Genomic DNA, 12,693 nt, shown 5'->3' on the forward strand with positions numbered 1-12,693 from the left:
ATGCAGTTCGGTCAACATTTTTAAAGTGATGATCTATCAGAAGACTGACTTTGGTAAAGAGCCTTGACATAAACCCTGGTGTTTTTGTTTGCTGCTGACTGGTCGAACTGTTACTGAGTTCAGTCCACTAATGCCTTGAATGGTCCGATTGCTTTGGCAGCACTGAAAAATTTCAAATGCTAAATTGTTCAGAGTACACCTCATTCAGCTACCACTGATACACATCACTATAAATATCCAAAATTTATTTTGTTTCAGAAGCATTTTTTGCAACGTGTAATTGAATGTCAAATGCTGTGAATCATTGAGGAAATATAATTACCTATATAAGTACTTATCCCCCGACAACCAGATGTGAGGGAGTTCCTTAGTTGTATATACACATTTACAATGTAGTATCATAACAAACTGACTGGATTGAACGCTGCATGGCTAGTTACCTCCATACAATCAACACATACACACCAATAATAAATATTTTCAAGTCTTTCTTTTTAGCTTGTGAGCATTTTACTTTGATTATTCAACGGATGTACATTTGCACACAAAAAAGGGAGGTACTGAATACATTGGCGATGAATTGCCTTTTTTTTGGTTTTTCATATACGTTTACAGCATACTTTCAAAACTGGCACATGTTGCATACAGAGAAACTGAATTTTGGCCTGTAAGAGGAAGATTCTGACAGTGTTTATCATTCAGGCCGTTTGAAAACGCCTTAGCATCGAATGTAATTCAAAGAATTGCTTTATCACGGTATTACTAACAGGTCAAATAAAATTCATTACAAAGTCAATTTACTGAACAATTCAACCTCAGTTAAAGTGTTAACAAAACGCTCTAAGCAATAAAGCATGAGCATTTTTTTTTTGGCAGTCAAAATCTGATTAAAACTTGTGAAACATTTTAATCCCCTGAATATGATGGATAATATCACTCACTGTATAAAGATATTCCTGCAGTGAGTTTTGAAATACAAGTTACTGGCGGATGCACTGCATTGCCAAAGCTATACAGAGGAGTAACTACAACTACCGGTAGATTCACCTAGAAAAGTACAAGTACATTCTCATAATGAATTAAATACACACACTTGATTTTTCCACCAAGTACATGTATGGAATTGACCTCATCATGCCAAATTTTTTGTATCGCAATACAAGTCAAAACATGCAGCCAAAGAAACATAGCTGCACAGACAGACCTCTACTGTCTAACCTAGATACAATCTGCTAGAAATAAAATACAATAATTAACACAACTGGCATAGTTCTTACATGTTTACAAGAATGATGAAAGTTTTGATTACAATAATTAACACAGTTAATTATTAAACCCCAGCATCGCAGTTTATTTTTAAATGATTATATATATCGTTTCCAATTACATTCAATTAAACAGAGGTTGAAAAAAAACAACTCAATATTTGATTTCGTTTGAAGAGTTTTCAGACTAAGATTTGTTATTATTCATTCTCTCTCTCGGTAGCAAGAATTTGGGTTCAAGAATCACAATAAACCAAACCTATTTCTTTTTTCTTAAATAATCTCAAAGTCTATCATATTAAGTTAGGGAATGTCCCAAAATATTTTCCCCCAATACAAAATAAACCCATTTCCTCTCAGAGGAAAGCTCTTCAAAACATTTTGAAATTCAGTAAAACTCAATCATAATTTCCATTTGAAGGCTTGAAAAATACCCACAAACTAAACAAAACCTTTTTTTCCAGTTTTTTGGTGCTGACTTAATGTTTGATAATCTCTCATTCACCTATTTTGTTTGGTATCTATCTCTACGTAAAACATGTCCCAATTACGCTGCTGGTGACAATGTTTCCAACAACAACAAAAAATGCCTGAATGGAACCAATATCTCTGATTTGATCTCACAAGCAAAAAAATAAAACTGGGTGTTGTCTCTCACCTTGAAACTTCTAAAATAAAAATCCTTCTTTTAAGGGTAAAAAAAAAAAAAAAATATGTACATAACAAATAATACAGTGTAAACTTATTGAAGGAACACAAGTAAAAGTTCATGCAACAGCAACGTTTTCATGCAACAGCAATATATTTTAAAACAAATAATTATATTAATTTCTAAGTATTTGTTTGCAAACAACACATATAAGGCACTGGCTTAAACATAATGGAAATCAAACCAGACTGAGTACATCTATAGGAACTAAAACACTACAGTCATCATGTAACACATGTTCATAGTTAATTTAAACAAACATTGTGTACAGATCCATTCTGAATGTCACACAGCACAATCAGACCACTGTGACATTTCAGGAAAACATTTTGAATCAAAGCATCACCTCATCGTCACAGACACACCATCATAAATAAACAAATGGAAGCCCTACATAAGGCAAGGTTCCTCGTCAGCTATCATAAATATTCTTTCAGTATAGTGAGGTTGAAAGAGATACCAGATACCATAAAGCATTGAGGGACAGTTTTACAGCTAGTTACCCAAATTGGTAGAATACCACATATTTTAACAATTTTAACCTGGCTGTTAACATGCAGAGGAGAAAAGTATTTCAGAGAAAATACAAATTATTAAGTACCAGCTCCAGACTATGTGTGGTTGGACTGAAGAAAACATTCAAAAATTACAGAAAAGTTTGTTTTTCAATTTTTGTTCATGTACGTATCAAAGCTTCTGTTGACCTGCAACAAACTTGTCTTTAGGAGAAGACCAAACCAAAAAGAATGATGTTGCAGAGAGTCAATTTGTTTTTCTTGTGTTAACTGAAAAAGTATGGAAACCACATTAAAGGCAGCATGCACAGCAAGTCAGCAAATACATCAAGCTATATCAACTCTAGTATATCTCAAAATATCAAAGTTCAATACTGAATCTAAAGCCAGAAACCATCCAGTTCAATGTCATGGCAAAACAACTATGAAATAGGGTATTAAAGAAAATTGAATACCGAATATGAATGCTCATACCATGCAGACAAACCATGATTACAGAAATACATAGTAAATAATTAATTATAACAAATTTGAATAATAATAATAATGAAGAAACAAAAAAGTTTACATTATTTCATTAGCTGATCTCTGTTTAACAGAGCTGAGGCTAACTATGTACTGTCAGTAATTTTTACAAATAGAAAAAAAAAAGACATCGAAGCTCTCATCTAGATATACAAGCAAAAAAACAACAAAAACAAATACCGATATAATGGTAGTGTTTTTCCTTATCAAGTGACCTTATAAACACGATGCAAATAGAATATTAAGTATATTCAACACATGTACAAAACTTTATTATCTATGGTTGAATGTCTAAAATGGAAACCAAAATATCTTTCATCTGTCCTGCATTCCAAGATGGCACAACTGGTCTACAGCTGCAAATGTAGCTATAATATATATATATCTATATATGGCGTATATAAAGTCAACAGTTTTAAACCGTTGCAATTGTAGTATCCTATACACGTGTCTAAATACAGAATACTGCAACCCAATCTGACAGGGTATCACAGTATTAATCAAAGCAAACTATTAGAATCCTAATTACATTAATGAAATTAAGAACGAAAAAGAAAAAAAAAAAACTAAATCAGGCTCTGCCATGTCCTCTGTTCAAAAAATCGTAATTTTTTCCCACTCACTTTTGCTCTGAAGAAAAAAAAATAAATAATTTGTACTTTAGTATGTTACTTACAGAATAATTGGAAGAAATCTGTATTGATGACTTGAGCCCTGCATGCAGGGATGAAGCCAATTTTGATCCATCAAACTTTATATGTAAGTAAGCCATCCATGCTTACGTCATGTTCTGACATTATTAAGGCAGTATTTCAAGCATGTTTCTGTCTTTAAGTCATGGATAATCTAATTATACAATAATAACTAATAATAAGCCAAGCACAGAAAGTGCTAGGAGGGAACAGCTGGTTTGTATTCTATACAACAAGCAGTCAAAAAGTATAACATTTCTTTCTCTAACAAAAAAGAGAGAACTGGCAGTTTTAGACCAATCATATCCTGATACTTCCAAGGCTGCTTTTATAAGGTAGATGTTCTGTCAATGGATGGACCATCTGAAAATAAAAACAAAGAATTTTCAATATTTAACATAATTAAAGTGGTCCAATAATTTTGTAGTTTGTTCTTACAATGCAGATTAACTAATTACACTGAATGATTCTGGAATAAAAAGCATGCAAATGATAACATCATATCAATCAGCACATTATTACTGGAAAACAGACAATCTGAAAATCCAGGCTGTTTACCAGGGCAGAGCTATGTCACAGAATGTGCACCACTGTACCACGTATTTCTATGAGCTCTGTGCGAGCTGCTGTAAATCGCCAGTCAAAGAAATGGTGAAATCAGATTAAGTCAAGAAAACAGCTCAAACTCAATTTTAAGGGGGTGAGGTGATCTTGACAACCTGGATTATATATTATTCACATTCAGGGGAGATCTAGTTATACTGTACAGGAAAATCTCAACAACTAACCCAAAGTACAGGTTACTACATTTGTTTTCACCATGATCCTTGCAAGGCAGTGAAAATGCTTGGATGTTCACCTTAGAATTGGATGTTTTAGAATTTAGTTGGCAGAGATTTGTAAGTTGAAAAGTTGAATATTACATGAATAATGAAATATTGATTTACATACCACCCAGTGCATGCTCTGTAACACTAAGGCAGAGTGACTCAAGGCGATTGTTGATCTCTGGTTCAGTTGCACCAAACTGGTAATCAGCAAACGGTCTACCAGGCTGAATCATGAAATTACCAAGTTGTAGAGACGGTCTACGTACAGGAGCTGATTTAGTTCTTTGAACACCCTGGTGGCTATTGCCCTGCACAAGAGGAAACAAAGTCAATTTTACATCAATTAATTGAAGGACTTTTTTTTTCCATTGAAAATGATATCATGAAAGCATGCGCCACATTCAATCAGAAGAATTCTTAAAGAGGCACCTTCCAGTTAAGATTAATTTCACAACAAATTTACTTTCTGGATTAAAATAACAATGGATAACAAAAGATAGATTAACATTGTAAACAACATAAACAATAGTGTCCCATGATTCTTTGGTGCAATCCATGGGATTGAGTGGTTCCCCTTTAAAGCGCAACCTGCCAAACCCAGGGATTGCACAAAGGAATCATGGGACACTATTGTTTTCAATGTTAATCTTTTGTTATCCATTGTAATTTTAATCCAGACAAATTTGTTGTGAGATTAGGGTTAAATGAAAATACCCCCTTAAGGGCATTGCTAATAATTAAATGAATGCCCATGATAATTCAAACTATTTTTGTTGGTATTTGTTGCTTTATGTAGAAATCTAACATTTCACTACAATTTAAATTGTTTCTAAAATAATAGTTATTCAAGAAGTTATATGACTATTTTTAGTTTTAGCTTGACCTAAAGCGATGATTGGTAATTTATGAGACTAATGAGTAAACAGGTATGCAGACTTACGGGTCTTGGCTTCAGAAAACTATTGACACCTCCTGGACTTGTGGTACGTGTAAAGACACCTTGAACACTAGTAGTACCAATGGGTCCAGTACTTTGGTTTATTCTCTGTGGTAGAGTGGTTGGGGTGAACTGTGGCCGTGAACTGACTCTTTTCTGTCTTTGTATACCACTACCTCCGACTATGTAATCATTACATCCTGTTGGAAAGGTATTACCATGCGTCAACCACCTGTAAATAATTTGATTCAAATATGTTAACAATGACTATTTTCAGTTGTGCAAAAAAAATTATGTCCGTGCAGTGGAAATACATTAACACTGCTCTCTAGTGGTAGAGAATCAATTTACTTTGTTTTTATAGGGAATAACAGAACAATGCAAAGGGCATTATTCTTTCCTTTTTGCAGATGATGATGATCACTCTTGAGTATCAATATGTAGATGTAAAAAACAATTATATCAAATTTTACAAGCTTAGCGTGGTTATTTGCTTGATGGTACTCACCCGCCTCTCTGTTTACTACTATCTAATGACAATCTCCGAGGATGAGATCTACATGCTCGTTGACACTGTTGTTTCCATGAGGCTAATCTCTTCTTCTGGATTTCAGTAAATGCTTCATGGTTCAAGGTTTTATCTATAAGCTGTATGTACAGACTCAGATTATCTTCATCTGGACGCGACACCAGCAGTTGCGTGCATACTGTCAACAAATCACATTGTACAATCAGTATATATTATTAAGGTAAATGTATCGGTGTTGTTACAACAAAAAATCAGATTCTCCAGACACCCAAAAAAGGGGTTCAAAATGACCACTTTCTGTTTTCCATAAAAAAAAATATGGCTGCTAAAGCACCTCCCCAATCAAAATTCATGCAAATAAAATCTCATAGATCCTAAAATCCTTGAGAATTGAATTTTCAAAAGTTTACATGTAACGATAGTATAGTTATAGACCAACAAAAAACTGTAGACAAAGAAAAATCAGAACTAAACAATAAATTCAAAAGTTTACATGTAATGATAGTATAGACTAGTTATAGACCAACAAAAAACTGTAGACGAAGAAAAATCTGAACTAAACAATAAATTCAAAAGTTTACATGTAATGATAGTATAGTTATAGACCAACAAAAAACTGTAGACAAAGAAAAATCTGAACTAAACAATAAATTCAAAAGTTTACATGTAATGATAGTATAGTTATAGACCAAAAAAAAACTGTAGACGAAGAAAATCGGAACTAAACAATATGCCTACAAGGACCTTAAATACAAGTAACCGTATTAACCGAACAGGTTCTAGATGTGGGTAAAACTAACATCACCCCTCCCAATTTTATTTGTTTTACACATTGTCCTAAATACAAGTAATTCTTTAAAAAGAGTGAAGTTACGTGACTTCTATTTAAGGTGTGTTATCAGGAGTATAGTTTCTTTGTCATGTCCATACACTGCTGTACAAAAGCATGTTTTCAAGATATTTCTACTGCTAAATACTGGTTTGTTGCACGGTATTCACCTAACTACACATACACGGTCATCAATTTATAAATAGATGCATCCTGTTTTCCTGGGATGACATGTTGTATATATTCAGGGGTAATCAGAGCAAATTCTCAGAAACAATAACAACTTTTTTTTCTGCATACATTTCTTAGTATCAAAATGGAAGGTACATCTCATCTAGTAACTATGTTGCATGTATTGTACTATTGTCACAAACTAATCTTTATACGTTGATAAATATTCATAAACCAAACTGTTTTCATTTGAAATCAGCTTCATTTAAATCCAAACAAGATGACGCCATCCTTCATTCTACAAAGTAGTCACACATTAATCAAACAGCCAATGTCAATTTATGATTTGTTGACCACTTAGCCACCTCACATGATCTGTAATATTTTATTATCACAACAGACGCAGAAAGATACAGCAGTATGTTTTTTAAAAATGAAAAAAAAAACACAAAAAACATGACTATTTTAGGAGAAAATAACATTTAGATCAATTTAATTTTTTTTTTAAATTTTATATATACTAGGCTTGTTGTGTTTGGTCTGGAAGTTACTGTTTTATACATAAACATTTTTTTATGTACTTTGCTAAAACAATATTTATAAATGTTACATCTAAACTCATGATTGCAGAGAATTTATTGGTTTCCATCAAAACAGCAAAATTTTGAATTACTTTTTCTGCATTGTCACAAAGTAAATTTCTTTGCTGTTTATATTTTTTACATGATATTTTGAAGTGTGTCTCATCTTCAATTTACATAACAGTACACAAGTCACACATACTTTTGTCAATTGGAGTTTTAGATTTTGTATGTCTGCCCATTTCGATTTTGAAAAAGTGATTGCCGAGTCTGAATTTACTGAATTGTTCTCTCATTTTGATATTCTTAACCAGGTATTTTTTCACTCTGAATATCTTTCTGAATCCTCTGTATGTTCTCAGTTTATTTTTGTTGACTCCGGTTTGCACAAACCATTTGGACAATCTGCCCATAAAGTACAGTGCCTTGTAATGATAACAGTTTATATCATTTTATTATACACATACATATTGTGCAATGTGACACATGTGCTTATATGTTTCTATACGTTTAAATAGCAGCAGTACATCAGAAAACATGGTCCTATGTTGACAGCTTGTGTGATTAATTTCTGAACTAATTTCAATCAACGAATCGCCGGAGTAGGATCGATCCAGAGCTGGTACTCCTAAGCCTGTGACTTAAACTCTGGCAGTCATGATTTGTGGCTGCTGATGACAAACTTAAATGAAAGTATAGTGGGAATATTTATTTATCACTAACCATATGCTGAAAGCACTCATGCTTGTGAGGGTGCTTTTGCATATATGACTGAGCCTTAAGAAAAGCCATATCCAGTCCACAATGGTGTTATCATATACCTTATATTTTCGAGCGACTTGTGTTTCAATTATTTCAATTAATAATCTTACCGGTAATTCTGCCATTTATTCAAAAGTATTGAATTCTCTGGGTTTGAAACACAAGACGTTAGAAAGTTCTACCCTTTGATTGCTACTCTTGCAACTAGAACTAGAATGCATATTAATAATCTCTTGAATACTAAAATGAAACTTGTTTGGCCAAATAAGGTCAAGCAGGGCGGGGCATGATATGGAAAATTCTCAGTGGTTTCTCAGTGTTACAAGACGAGACATTACTACATATTCTTGGGGGTGGAACTCTGGCCATTTTCACCGCCTGGCAACCATCACCGTTGAAAACAAAGGCCAAAAACTTTCAGGAAACTGTACTTTGGGCTAGTTTTTGAGATTCTCCTGAACAGTGTAACATGACTACCCATACATGTGCAACATACATAAATTTGGTTGTTCAGGATTAACCTCAAAGTTGAATTCGTGATGTTTTTTTGACTGAATTCCACAGCAGCTCGTGCCCAGCAAATAGAAATACATTGAACAGTGGTGTATGTTCAAGCAACATAGTAACCTAGCTCCGCCCACCCAAGAATATGACAAGACAAATTTATACAGGTTTTTTAGATAGCTTATTGAAGGGTCACCAATTTTTGTAAAACTATAAATAAAAGTCAAGAGGAGTATTAAATTCAAAAGTGACAACTCTCACCTTTACCCATGACCCGAGTAAACTGTCCTGGAAGATCACCTTCTATTACTGGTACTGAACTTTGCTCTATGTCGTTTGGCAGTGAAGAGGACTGTGAGTTATCAGTACCACTACCACCCTGCGTTGTACGGTCAGCAGCGGTACTTGTCACAGTAATAGTAGTCAAGCTTTGACTAGTAGAATTGGCAGTATCAATAACCTCCTTGTTATCATTTTGTTGTTGGCTGTATGCTTTGATTGGGGTGAGCAATATGGATTTCAGTTCATTAAGAGCGCCTTTCAGGGTACTTGGACTGTTGCACTCCATGATGTCCTAAGAGATATTGAATGGTCACATAATTAAAACACCAAAAACATTGCAAACATCGGCATGTGTTCACATTTTATATACTGTGAAATACTTTATTTTAGCTGGAATTATTTTTCGATGAAAAAACCTTTTGGGTGTTTTGTATGGAATTTGTTTTCACTGATTTTTGGTGAGTTGAATGTAAAATATAGGAAAAAAGATATATTCGCTGGATTTTATTTTCACTGAATCATTACCTCAGCGAAAATAGCAAAAATTATTTTCAAGTGAAAATAAAGTATTTTACAGTAAAGAATATATTTTACATGTACATGTACTGTATTAGGACTCAAAGTGACAACTACGGTATTTTAATTGTAACTACAACCTGATCTTTTTCCAATATACTGTATTTGTGGTCTTAGAAGAACATCTCAAATAGTGTGAATGAGAGCCATACAATTTTGTTTTGCTGGGAACACTGATACTAACTTGTTAACACATAACCTGCAGAAGGCCTCCATGGATGATCAAAATGAATTTGTTGAAAATAGCGTCAGTAGGAAATGTGTTAACTTGCACTTATAGCAAATATGTTTTTTGTCAATGATTTGAATCAATCATTGACTAAGAAAGATAGACTACAGGGTTATTTCTTCTATACTATCACAAACTATGAATCTATCATACTATCTATCTCAAATTGTATTTTGAATTAAGGTTTACCAGCAAAGTAAAAGAAGTTATTTGCAATACGTTGCATTGTTCTAGTTGTTGTAAGTCTACAGCATTGTAAAGTCCAAAGTGAATACATTGCCAACATTACGGAAGCCAGTTGCTTTGTTATTGTTAAGACCATCCCGAGAGGGTTGCCTCCAAACATGTAGTTCAAACCTACTGTACATTCAGTTTGCTGTGAGCCATAATAAGTGCACTCATGAAGCAGCTAACAAAGCTAATCTCTACTGTAGCATCAGAATCCCCCCCCCATTAGATGCATGAAAGCCTTCTTCATAATACCATATCACTGTCTACAAGTCTGCTTTACTAGGGGCATTCATAGTCACAACAATGGTTTTACATTTTGTGTACTTCGCATTGTGTTAGGGACAGGTGGTCCACGGTTACAGTTCAGTATCTTATTATGCACACTGTACAGTTAATAATGGATTTCTATCATCTACTAATTTACATCATTGTAATTGACGTAATAAAGCCAATACGCATAAGGCATAGTGTTCTCTTCAAAATCGTAAAAGTTTCCCAAAGTACTCAAAACAAAAACATAGTGAAACTTATTGCTACCTTACCTTATCAAATTTATTTTTAATTGAAAGGTGCACATATTGTAAACTGTCAAACAAACATAAACATAGTAAAACTATTCCTAACTTTCCTTATCAAATTTATTTATAATTGAAAGGTGCACATATTGTAAACTGTCAAACAAACATGAACATAGTGAAACTATTACTACCTTTCCTTATACAATTATTCCTAATTGAAAGGTGCACATATTGTAAACTGTCAAACAACATGAACATAGTAAAACTATTACTACCTTTTCTTATCAAATTTATTTTTAATTGAAAGGTGCACATATTGTAAACTATCAAACAAACATGAACATAGTAAAACTATTACTACCTTTTCTTATCAAATTTATTTATAATTGAAAGGTGCACATATTGTAAACTGTCAAACAACATGAACATAGTAAAACTATTGCTACCTTACCTTATCAAATTACTTCTAATTGAAAAGTGCACATAATGTAAACTGCAAACATGAACATGGTGAAACTATTGCTACCTTTCCTTATACAATTATTCCTAATTGAAAGGTGCACATATTGTAAACTGTCAAACAACATGAACATAGTAAAACTATTACTACCTATTCTTATCAAATTTATTTTTAATTGAAAGGTGCACATATTGTAAACTATCAAACAAACATAAACATAGTAAAACTATTACTACCTTTTCTTATCAAATTTATTTATAATTGAAAGGTGCACATATTGTAAACTGTCAAACAAACATGAACATAGTAAAACTATTACTACCTTTTCTTATCAAATTTATTTATAATTGAAAGGTGCACATATTGTAAACTGTCAAACAAACATGAACATAGTAAAACTATTACTACCTTTCCTTATACAATTATTCCTAATTGAAAGGTGCACATATTGTAAACTGTCAAACAACATGAACATAGTAAAACTATTACTACCTTTTCTTATCAAATTTATTTATAATTGAAAGGTGCACATATTGTAAACTGTCAAACAAACATGAACATAGTAAAACTATTACTACCTTTTCTTATCAAATTTATTTTTAATTGAAAGGTGCACATATTGTAAACTGTCAAACAAACATGAACATAGTAAAACTATTACTACCTTTTCTTATCAAATTTATTTATAATTGAAAGGTGCACATATTGTAAACTGTCAAACAGCATGAACATAGTAAAACTATTACTACCTTTTCTTATCAAATTTATTTATAATTGAAAGGTGCACATATTGTAAACTATCAAACAAACATGAACATAGTAAAACTATTACTACCTTTCCTTATCAAATTTATTTTTAATTGAAAGGTGCACATATTGTAAACTGTCAAACAAACATGAACATAGTAAAACTATTACTACCTTTTCTTATCAAATTTATTTATAATTGAAAGGTGCACATATTGTAAACTGTCAAACAACATGAACATAGTAAAACTATTGCTACCTTACCTTATCAAATTACTTCTAATTGAAAAGTGCACATAATGTAAACTGCAAACATGAACATGGTGAAACTATTGCTACCTTTCCTTATACAATTATTCCTAATTGAAAGGTGCACATATTGTAAACTGTCAAACAACATGAACATAGTAAAACTATTACTACCTATTCTTATCAAATTTATTTTTAATTGAAAGGTGCACATATTGTAAACTATCAAACAAACATAAACATAGTAAAACTATTACTACCTTTTCTTATCAAATTTATTTATAATTGAAAGGTGCACATATTGTAAACTGTCAAACAAACATGAACATAGTAAAACTATTACTACCTTTTCTTATCAAATTTATTTATAATTGAAAGGTGCACATATTGTAAACTGTCAAACAAACATGAACATAGTAAAACTATTACTACCTTTCCTTATACAATTATTCCTAATTGAAAGGTGCACATATTGTAAACTGTCAAACAACATGAACATAGTAAAACTATTACTACCTTTTCTTATCAAATTTATTTATAATTGAAAGGTGC

General features: G+C 32.4%; 1 protein-coding gene across 1 annotated transcript in view; it reads right to left on the reverse strand.

The window, feature by feature from the left end:
• Window positions 1–487: 487 nt before the first annotated feature.
• The window catches only part of LOC100368227 (protein Smaug homolog 1-like), a 72,807-nt gene continuing 60,601 nt past the window's right edge, over window positions 488–12,693 (reverse strand). Inside the window, exons 6-10 of the mRNA XM_006816992.3 lie at window positions 9,111–9,423; window positions 5,982–6,180; window positions 5,477–5,705; window positions 4,658–4,844; window positions 488–4,069 (exon numbers count right to left, since the gene is read on the reverse strand). Of these exons, the coding sequence (XP_006817055.1) occupies window positions 4,035–4,069; window positions 4,658–4,844; window positions 5,477–5,705; window positions 5,982–6,180; window positions 9,111–9,423 (963 nt within the window). The 3' untranslated portion in view covers window positions 488–4,034. The remainder of the gene's footprint in view (window positions 4,070–4,657; window positions 4,845–5,476; window positions 5,706–5,981; window positions 6,181–9,110; window positions 9,424–12,693) is intronic.

This window comes from Saccoglossus kowalevskii, chromosome 2 (assembly GCF_978046115.1).
Source record: "Saccoglossus kowalevskii chromosome 2, keSacKowa6.1, whole genome shotgun sequence".
In the NCBI taxonomy this organism is placed as follows: domain Eukaryota; kingdom Metazoa; phylum Hemichordata; class Enteropneusta; family Harrimaniidae; genus Saccoglossus; species Saccoglossus kowalevskii.